Below are 11,669 nucleotides of genomic sequence, written 5' to 3'. Positions count from 1 at the left end.
TGGAGGTGATTAGAGCTTGTTCCCAAAGATCAAAAGCCATGCCTTTGTCCAAAAATCCCTTGCCCTTCGAATGAGTAGCTTTTTTCAGGAAGATGGTTCCTGAAATGGGTGGAGAGTGACCCAGATGGTGGCCAGTGTTATCTCCCAGTCCCTCTCAGCTACAAGCTGCTGGGTCTTATCAAAAAGCTGCTTTCTGACAACAGCTGCCTCAAGGACCCAGGAATGAGGAAGCTATCCAGTACAGTGGGCAATTACTTTCTATTTCCCTGGCTCTGCATAGCAAAAGCAATATAAGTGAACAAACATCTAAAAGGAGTATTTTTAAATTGGCATGATCTTACTTCACACCAACATAGGAAAGAAGCAAGAAAATGAAGAAGGTAAAAGGTGAAGAGCATAAAACTGAGACGGAGTGGAGGGCCCTTTTTAGCGACCTGCAGGGAAACTACCCCCAAGCATGGAAATAAAGAAAAACCTTGAGTTCCTTCAAAAGAAATTCCAGGTACCTAGCTAGCCTGAGAAATAAATGAGCAACTTGATAAGCAAGAAGGTAATAGTAGCATAAAACCATATCCAAGGAAGTTAGATGTTTGATTCCCTAGAGAAACTAAAGGTAACATCAAGGTATGTCCCTGAGTTGTTTTTCAGAAACCCCCACCAGATGGATCTGCTAGGATGTAGACCTCAGATAAAGAACTGAGGACTGGACTCTCAGCAGTGTTTTTTGTTCTAAATTTCTTCCTGAGGGGCTTGGAGGAAGTCACGCCCGTGAGCCAGGCATAATAGTTCTTTGTGCCAACCCCAAATTTTTAAACAAAGTTTCTCTTCCTTAACCAGTTGCAAAGCAGAAAATCTTTGAATCCACATATGACCTGTAAGTCCCGCCTCAATATATCCTGCTGTTTTAGGGCAAACCAATATCTAACCTCCATGTATTTACTTATAATCTTGCCTGTAACATCTGCTTTTCTGAAATTTACCCCTGCCTTTAAAACCCTTACTTGTAAGCCATAGGAGAGGTTGGGTCTTAAGCATGAGTTGCCCAATTCTCCTTGCTTAGCACCCTGCAAATAAATACCCTCCTTTCTCCCACTACAAAACCTCAGCATGGATGTTTGGCTTTACTGTGCCAGGCAAGCAGACCCCAATTTGGCTCAGAAAACAAAACCAAAAATGGGAGGGTAAAGAAAAAGAAAAAATATAAATTAATAGTAAGAAAGAGAGTGCTCCCCAACATTTACAACTATAGCATTAACTATCATGGTGCAGTCAAGCAGCATGTATTGATACATTCTCTACTGTATCACTGAAAACCACAATCTGCCCAAAGATGCTGAAGGGTTTCACCACACTTTGAATAGTGACATTTCTTTACTCTAGAAGTTTACAGTCTGCTTGAGCTGAAAATTGGCTCTCCTGACAGAACCGTTATTCCATTATTAAAGATACATGTGTGTTTCTCCGAAGGAAACAATCATGTATTCCAGTTCAGACGGCACATTTCTATTGGAAGTGAATGGCTGTAGGCAGTGCGGTGCAGCTGCTAAGAAAACAAACCAAAAAAACAGCAATTAAGATGACCCAATACTTTATGAAAATAAAGAGTGAGATAACATTTCAACCATTCACTTCCTGATTTTTGAAATTAGTATTTGTTATTTAACAAATGAATGGTCTTGCATTTTTTAGTTTTTAATCTTCAAGAAATGCTTAATAAATTCAAATATTTCTTGAAGATTAAAAAACTTAAAAACATAAGACAATTCAATTGTTTTATCAAAAATAGAGTAGAAAAGCCAAGACCACCCTTCTTATGTTAGGATTTCAAAGTGATAGTCTTTATTCCAATATTTTTATTTTTATAATTTATTTCAACTATAAAAGTAATAAATTCTGTTATAAAATGTATAGATGTTTAGGTAAGATGTGATAAATAAATGTTCAATAAATATGCTTACTTATTCCTTTACTAATAAGCATTTGGGTAATTCATTTTTTTGCTATTATAATGGAGGCTTCATGGGACACACATGTACATATAATCTTGTGCACTTATAGGTTTATCCTTTGTACATGTAGTAATGTGCACCTGTGTATGCCTGTAAAGCAAATTCCTTGGAGTGGAATTGCTATGTTAAAGGTACACACCTTACTCCAAAAACAGAAGTGAAGGCAAAAAAATTTTTTAAGTTACACACTTAAATGTTGATGAATATCGCCCTTCAAAACATTTATACCTATTTTTTCCCATTGATAATTTATGAATGCCATTTTCCTCATGGTCTTATTAACATTACTAAAGGGGATAGATGCAGAGGTGGTGCAAGAGGTATTATTAGAACTAGAAAAGACATTTTGTAATGATAATTACATAACAATCCTAAAATTGCATGGACTAAATAGCATAGCTTTACATACATATGTGTGTATATATACGTGTGTGTGTGTGTGTGTGTGTGTGTATACATGTGTATATATACGTATATACATTGTATTAGTCTGTTTTCACAATGCTGATAAAGACATACCTGAGACTGGGCAATTTACAAAAGAAAGAGGTTTAATTGACCTTATAGTTCTACAGGGCTGGGGAAGCCTCACAATCATGGAGAAAGGCAAGAAGGAGCAAGTCATATCTTATGTGGATGGTAGCAGGCAAAGGGAGAGAGACCTTGTGCAGGCGAACTCCTCTTTTTAAAGCCATCGGATCTCATGAGACCTACCCCCTATCACGAGAACAGCACGAGAAAGACCTGCCCCCATGATTCGACCACGTCCCACCAGGTCCCTCTCATGACATGGGGGATTGTAGGAGTTACAATTCAAGATAAGAGTTGGGTGGGGACATAGCCAAACCATATCACATATATACATATATATATATATATATATATATATATGTATATATGTAAAGCTATTTTATTGTAAACTATATATAGATGAAGCTATGTGTGTATATAAATGTGTGTATATATATGTATGTATATATATGTATATACACACATACATACATACACACACATATATATATACACACATATATATACACACACACATATTTGCCTGGGTGGCAAAGCAATACACTGTCTCAAAAAAATACATATATATATACATACACACACACACACACATACATATATGTGTATATATACATGTATATTATTGATTTCTAATTTAATTCTCCTGTAGTCAAAAAATATATTTGAAATTTTAAATTCTTTGAAATTTACTGAAAAGTGCTTTTCCTCAGCTTGTGATCTATTTTGGTAAAATGTTCCATGTGCATTTAAGACAAATGTGTATTTTGCTGTTGTTGAATGTGGTGTTCTATATATATATCAATTAGGTTAGGTGCAGTGTATGGGCCAAGGGAAGCCGTTACAGTCCCACCAGTGTACCACAATGTAGCTGTCTCTTGTTGTGAGGTATCATTCAGAATTCCTTAACTCAGGACCAAGAGTATTAAGGAGCATGGACACAAAGGGTAAGGTTGGAGTGAAAGTTTAATAAGCTAAAAAAGAAAGCTCTGTGCTGTGGAGAGGGAACCCTGGAGAGGGGCCCCAGAAGAGGATTGCCATTTTTACAGTTTGAATGCTCAGGCTTTTATAAGAAACCAGTGAGGGCTGGGTGTCTCATTTGCATAAGGCACAAATTTCTGGTAGCTCCACTCTGTCCTCCTAGTGTGCATGTGGGCCCTTAGCTTGAATTACTCCATATTGCTTTGTTCCTCTTACTGCACATGTGTTAGGGGACAGAATTTTCCACTGTAAGTATGTCTGGGCAAGTCACCTGTGTAGCCTTTCTTATTTGTGTGGTTGTGGGTATGTCTTAGGCAAGCCCCTCTGTACAGTCCCTTATCTGGGCCTGCAGGTTGTTCTTTTGTTTGAAAGAATTCTACGGAAGACCCACTCTAACTGACCTACCTGACCGGTTTCTTCCTTTCTCCTCTCTCAAAACATCCCCTTTGCCCTCTGAAAGTTGGCTGAAAAATCAACTCACAAAAGGCAGATTAGTTGGAGAAATGGCATACAAATTTATTTAATGTCCACATGGAAAGAATCACAGAGTGACTGAACCCTCCAACAGAGTTCAGAAGCTTGTCTAACATCCTAGCAAAACAGATTATGAGACAGGGGAAAGAGGAATATAATATATTAGAATATATACATATATAATATTTATATTAGTATATATTAATATTACAAGGGAATTACATTAGAAATCAAAAATAAATCAACTAGAGAATCCCCAAATGTCTGGAAATTAAGTAATGTATTTCCATATAACTTATAACTCATATGTTAAGAAAGAACTCACAATGAAAATTAGAAAAGAGTTTACAATCCCAATACTTTGGGATGCTGAGGCAGGCAGATCACTTGAGGCTGGGAGTTTAATAATAGCCTGGCCAACATGGCAAAACCCAATCTCTACAAAAAAATACAAAAATTAGCCAGGCGTGGTGGTGTGGGCCTGTAATCTCAGCTACTCAGGAGGTTGAGGTACAAGAATCACTTGAAACCGGGAGGCAGAGGTTGAAGTGAGAGGAGATTGTGCCACCGCACTCTGGCCTGGGTGACAAAGCAAGACACTGTCTCAAAAAAAGTAAATAAATAAAGTATATTCTGTCTTCATAGACTCTGCAACAGTTTTTATAAGACTATTTTTAGTTTCTTAAATTTCCTCCTGACCGTTGTTTTAACTTTGTCATATAAATTTTGACATATCTTATTTTAATGATCATGTAGTTCCAAATACATTCTAAAATGTATTTCCTTTTTTTGGTTCTTTTCTTTTCTTTTTCCTTTTCTTTTCTTTTTGAGTCGAGGTCTCACTTTGTCCCCCAGTCTGGAGTACAGTGGTGTGACCTCGGCTCACTACAACATCTGCCTCCCGGTTTCAAGTGATTGCCTCATCCCTCTGAATAGCTGGAACTACAGGTCTGTACCACCATGGCTAGCTAATTTTAGTATTTTTTGTTAAGATGGGGTTTTGCCATGTTGGCCAGACAGGTCTAAAACTCCTGGCCCCAAGTGACCCGCCTGCCTTAGCCTCCCAAAGTGCTGGGATTACAGACATAAGCCACCACACCTAGCCTCAGAATAGCCTTGATTCAGACACTTGGCAAGGACATTACAGGAAAGAAAAAGTACATACCAATCTTATGAATGAAGGTGCAAAAATCCCAAGTAACATATTAGCAAATTAAAAGGATGCTACATCATGATCAACTAAGATTTACTCTAGGAATGTAAGAGTGATTTAACATTGAAGAATCAATCACTGTAACTCATCACATTATCAGAACACAGAAGAAAAATTATATGCTCATCTTAATAGATGTATAAAGAGCATTTGATAAGATTCAACACCTAGTCATGATTTAACAACAACAAAACAACACCTCTCAGAAAACTAGAAATAGAAAAATACTTTCTTTTTTTTTTTTTTTTTTTTTTTAAGACAGGGTCTCAGGGTCTCACTCTGTTCAAAGTGAGAGCGACAGACAGGATTGCAGCAGTGCAAGGTCTCTCCTGAGCTTAAGCAATCCTCCCACCTCAGCCTCCCAAGTAACTGGGACTACAGGCACATGGCACCACAACTGGCTAATTTTTGGTAATTTTTGTAGAGATGGGGTTTCACTGTGTTGCCCAGTCTGGTCTCAAACTCAAGGAATCCTCCTGTGCTGGCCTCCCAAAGTTCTGGGATTATAGGTGTGAGCTACTGCACCTGGCCCAAGAGACTTCTTAATCTGATACAGGTATCTACAAAATATCTCCAGGTAACAGCATACTTAATGGTAAAATATAGAATTATTTAGAATGTTTTTCTCCCTGAGATTGGGAACAAGAAAAAAGATATCCATTCTCTTCACTATTCAATATTGTACTAAAGGTGCTAGCTAGTCCAAGAAGAGAACGAAACAAAACTATTTAAAAGGAAGAATCAATATGTTATGATTCATAGATGACATAATTATATACATATTAAATCCAAAATAATCTATAAATATGAGAAATAAGTGAATTAAATAAGTTCACTAAATTTAAGGTCCATACATAAAAATTTATTATATTTTTAAATACCAACAATAAACAACTGGAAAATGAAATTTTTATTAAAATGCCATTTACAATGGCACCGAGAAAAACCCCTAAGAATAAATCTAATGAAAGATGCACAAGATGTCTATCCTGAAAACTATAAAACCCAGTTGAGACAAATTAAATGAAACTTAAAATGAAGAGACATACCATCTCCATGTGTTGAAATACTCAATACCATAAAGATGTCAATTTTTCCAAACTCGATCTATAAATTTAATGCACTCCTATAAAACTCAGGTTTTTCATATGTGAAATTGAGAAGCTGCTTCTAAATTTTATATTGAAATGCACCTGACATAGCCAAAATAATCTTGAATAAAAACAAATCTGGACTATTTATACTACCAGATAATCAAGGTAAGGATAGTCATACAAACCAATGGAACAAGGAACAGAATAGAGAGTTCAGAAGCAGACCTGCACATCTGTAGTCAGCTCATGCACAACCAAAGCACAACTGTAATTCAGTAGGGGAAATTATGGTCTTTTCAATAAATGCAATGGGCATATTGGCTATCACAGGGGAAAACAAAACAAAACAAAAACCTTGAACCTTTCCTCATACCATACACAAAAAATATTCTGAGATAGATCAATATACCTAAATGTTAAAGGTAAAGAAGTAAGGCTTCTAGAATCATATATTGTATAATATCATCATGAATTTGGGAAAGCTGTCTTAAATATGACATGAAAACATTACCCATAAAATATTACATTGGATTGTACCAAAATTTAAAACCTCTATTCATTTAATGATGCTATTAAAGCAAGCTACAAATTAGAAGAAGATATTTTCAATATATCTTTCAATACAAAAGGCTTAGTATCCAGAACACATAAAGAACTCCTATAAATCAAATAAGAAAAAGACAGCTTAATAAAAATTGTACAAAAAAAAAAAAAACTTGAAGAGACACTTCGCAAAAGACCAATATATATAAAAAGGTGCTTAACAACATTAGTCATTAGGGAAAATACAAATAAAAACCACAGAACAATATGACTACACTCCCAAAAAAATGAATACAATTAGAAAGACTTGACAGTACAATGTACTGGTGGAAATGTGGAATAACTTGTACAACCACTTGAAAAATATTTGGGATACCAACATAAGCTAGTATCAAAAAAAAAAAACTTTATGCAAACACTTGTAAAAGATGCTAAGGGGTCGGGGGCATGGTGATAAGTACAAGGACCACTGCAACGAAGTTTTGTAGTGGGAGAGAAAGAGTGCATTAACTCCAACTCCAATAAGGACAAATGAGAATTTACAACCAAGGAGAAGTGTGGAGTCAGTGGATGAAAAATGCCTAAGAGGAAATATTAAGGATAAGGAATGTCTGGCTAAACTAACTTGATAGGGTTATTGGTGAAGGCAGGCCATGATGGAAAGATATTGAGAATGATCAGATACCAAAGGTGGGGATTTTCCCTAAACTGACTTAGCAGGACTCTTGCTCAAACAGAATTCTGCAAGACAGAGAGAGAAATCCAAGTCAGACCTAGTCAGAGAGGATCCTGATTAAAGTTTTGATCAAAGGAGGGAGTCTTTGTCACTAGACAGATGTATACCCTGTCACCCAGCAATGCCACTCTTTGTATATACACAACTGAAATCAATGCTTACATCTATGGCAGCTTCATTCGTAATAGCCCCAAACTGGAAATAATCCAAATGTTCATCAAAAGCAGTTGGTAAATAAATTGCAGTGTATTTTTACAACAGAATGCAATGGAAAAAGAACATATTACTGCTACATTCAACAACGTGGCTGAATCTTTAATACAAAATTATGTCACAGTAGCCAAATGAAAGAGTACATATGACATATTTCTGTTTATATGAAGTTCAAAAACAGCCAAAATTAACCTACGTGGCAATAGAAGTCAGAATAGTGATTATCTTTCAGGGGGATTGACTGGGAGGGAATGCAAAGGAAGCTTCTAGAATGCTGGAAATACTCTTCGGTGAAAGGTTGTCCCTTGGGGTGCTAATTCGCTGCTCCTCTGGTTTGTGTTATTTGGCCCATTTGGGCTTCCTCTGACAAAGCCAGATTCCAGATGCCATGGTACAGTGCTTTATCTGAGCCAAAGCCTCAGCACATCCGTTCAAGCCAGACTTGGGCATGGGAGAGAATGGGGGAGCTGCCCACCCAGTCGCATAGTGAAGGCCATGCTGAACTTGGCCCGCTTCCTGGGGAAAGCTAAGAAGATACACTGGTATTAGGATATGTGTGAATTTTAGCAGCAGCCAGGAATCTCCATTGAGCAAGCAGCCAAGACCCAGCTTTCAGGGAATGCCAAGCAAATTTGGAGAGCATTTAAACTGAGTCTATCACACCAGATGACCCCTGTCATAGGGAAATGCAGCAGCTACAGCCAACAAGAGCAGGACAACCAAAAGCCCCACTCAGGGATGAAGGGTGGGATTACCCCAATAAGAGAACAAACAATACAGATCAGCTGAAATGTTCAGTAAAAGCGAGGGAAATAGGTGATAAAGGAGGGATATTATAAATCCCTTGAGACCAGCTGTAGCATCAGGCATTGTAATTTATTTCAATAACACTCTTACCTTATGCATTTGAGCTGATTGCAGTTGGCCACCACTTTGAAGGAGATTCTGCAAATGATTAAACTTGTACCTTTTCTCAGGGAAAAAGTGAGACAGCTTGTGCTCACACACACAAAAAATGCAAATCCTATATTATAATATTGGAGCTAGATATGATGAAAGTACAAGAGTGAATCTGAGCAGCTCAAAGAGTAAACTGTATCAGACTCTTCTTACTGAACCTCCTCAGATTTGCTTGGCTCCGTTTGTCTACTGGACACTCAGTCATTTGCTCCACCTCAGTCACTAACCACTCCTTGCAGGTCCAAGTGGTTCCACTGCCTGAGGTCAAGCTGGCATCTCTTATAACCCCCTGGGTCCTCCTCACATACCACAAGGCATGGGGGTCTCTCTTTCCAAGCAACTGCTGGAAGGGCTGGATGACACAGCCAGGAAGTCTAGGGGAGTTGACCACCTGTAGAAGATGAGAAGGAGCCAAATGCTTTAACTTCTTCTCTCCAAAGGGCTGCTCCAAGGTTTCTTTGCATGGCCACTTAGGAGCTATCCCACACAGTAAGGCAGGGGCACCTGTGGGCTGGCCTGCTGGGTCTCTTCATTGCATGGCAGTTGCTGGCTTAGTAATGTTCCTCCTTTAATTGCTTCCCAGTCTTTCTTGACCAGTTTCCCCATTTCCTCATTCTCACTGCTCTGGCATTAAACTCTCAAACTCTTAGCACATATGCGTGCCTTAGTCTCTGTTTTTCAGAGAACCCAGACAAAGATACATACATTTGAGGTCTGGGATATCTTGGAATCTAAATTTTTAAATTTTGTATGAATAATAAATGTATACATATTTTGATATAAAAGCATCTTTTGGATCATCTGGAAAACCACGTTATAGTTGAGTATTTCCACCCTATTTTAGTATTTCACTTTTAGTTGCTTAAGATTATGCTAGAAAAAGGAATTATTTAATTTTTATGAAAAGGCACAGACAAGATGAAATTGATGCTTACCACCATCTGAAGACCAAATAAAGTTACGGATGAAGAGATATTTCAAGTATTTGAATAAAAGAAAATGGTGGGCCAATTTGAGGTTTTATCTGAGGTTTGGCAAATTTAAAGAATATATACAGCAGATGACAGTCCATGATTCATGCTCCAAGGAACATTTGGTTTCAGCAAAATAATTTATTGTTGTTAATTGGAATTGCATTGATTGGTAGGAGCTATGGAATAGAGAAAGCAGAGGTCTGATGAGGAAAATTGAGGGAGTGTGCTTTGCAAAGTAAGATACACATTTTATCTTTTCTCCCCATTAGAAAATATTCAATAATATCTACATCAGTTGCTAATGCTTTTAGTGCAAATGGATGTAAAATATAATTGAATGTTTTATTGTTTAAGGGGAGCATGAAGAGGTGTTGAGGTTATGTCAAGGAAACAAAACTACCATCGTGCTAAAGACCACGGTGAGGGATAACTGGACATATGGCATACAAGGTGTTTATTGAATATGTGGAACAGTCTGAATTTTCCTTGGAAGGAGGGGATAAGGGTGGTTTTGGGTGGGTTGGTGTCAATGGCTGGGTAAACATTTATAAGAAGTAAACAAACTTTTCAATGGCCAGGCTGCTTGTCACCTGTGAGTGCTCCCAAGGAACCGGATGTGGGCTCCCCCACCCTTACCCCAGCATCCGGCACAGCTCAAGGCAAGGCCAACACTCCTTTCAAATTGAAATATTTATATGTACACAATCTGAGGCTAAGATATTATCATTCTCCTATTGAAGACAAAAGCAATAGTAAAACACATTTAGGTCAAAGGGTTAAAGACCTGTGAGAAACCACTTCTGATAAGTTGGAAACGTGTGTCTACATTTTCATATATATATATATATAATGGTAAAGAAACACATATTCATAACTAGCCTTTTCCAAAGAGCGAAATCACAGGGACATGAACAGCAATGGGGCCATTTAAGAGTTCTGTGTTCATCTTGATTCTTCACCTTCTAGAAGGGGCCCTGAGTAATTCACTCATTCAGCTGAACAATAATGGTTATGAAGGCATTGTCATTGCAATCGACCCCAATGTGCCAGAAGATGAAACACTCATTCAACACATAAAGGTAAGCTCATAGTAATTGTCCATGATTTTTTAAAAATAAGCATAATGTTGTGATAGAGAGAACGTGAGTGCTCTATTCCAGTTGCATGACACTGGCAAGTTATTTTTGTGTCTAAGTCTCAGTTTCTTCATCTGTAAAACTGAAATAATAACAAGTTAACCATTAGGACTCTTGTGTCATATGAGATAATAAATGCAATGCACATAACTCAGAGTAATACATTGTTGGCGACTGATAAATGATGTACTGCTGTGGGTTATGCCACTGAAAATTATTTAGTTCTATAGTAAGGCAGAGTCAGCTACATTTGACAGATACTGTGAGATGCACAGATTCTTTGCCTGATTTTGCCCTTGACTCGTATCAGACTCTCCGTTTATTCTCCTGATTGGAGCCCCCTTCCCTGTGATCCTAAAAGGAGCCCAAGATGCAAATCTCTATGTAAGAACAACCCTGACCCTCTGATGGGAGAACACTTTGCATTTTCTCAGCCCCAATTCAAGGGATCCTTTCAGGGATTTGTTGCTACCTCCTATGAGGCAGAAGGGAAGAGAAGAAGACTTCCTGTCCTGGCAGAGGCATCTATACTGTTAGAGAAGGTCTTGTATGACAGCAAACAGCTAAAAATAAGAGGGCATTTTATAAAAGACCTTATAAAAGACCGCCCTGGAATTTGGCTATAGCACATCCAGAGGAAGTACCGTACTAGTAAGAGTACTAGTCTGTAAAATGGGAATAATAATAATAAATATCCCCCTTATAGGATTTTGTGAGGATCAAAGTTTAAAATGCATGCATATAAAGGGAAGCTGGATGAAGAGTATGTAAGAATACAGTGCAAAACATTGTCTGGATGAATAGTATG

The 11,669-nt window shown here is 37.7% G+C and overlaps 1 protein-coding gene across 1 annotated transcript in view; it reads left to right on the top strand.

The window, feature by feature from the left end:
• The first annotated feature begins 10,518 nt into the window (after positions 1–10,518).
• CLCA1 (chloride channel accessory 1) overlaps positions 10,519–11,669 on the top strand; it is a 30,330-nt gene continuing 29,179 nt past the window's right edge. The window contains exon 1 of the mRNA XM_032296365.1: positions 10,519–10,804. Within this exon, the coding sequence (XP_032152256.1) occupies positions 10,643–10,804 (162 nt within the window). The 5' untranslated portion in view covers positions 10,519–10,642. The remainder of the gene's footprint in view (positions 10,805–11,669) is intronic.

Source organism: Sapajus apella, unplaced genomic scaffold (genome assembly GCF_009761245.1).
Source record: "Sapajus apella isolate SASKATOON/1434 unplaced genomic scaffold, GSC_monkey_1.0 scaffold36, whole genome shotgun sequence".
Lineage (NCBI taxonomy): Eukaryota > Metazoa > Chordata > Mammalia > Primates > Cebidae > Sapajus > Sapajus apella.
The sequence above is the reverse complement of the archived record's forward strand: the minus strand, read 5'-3'. Positions and strand labels throughout refer to the sequence as shown.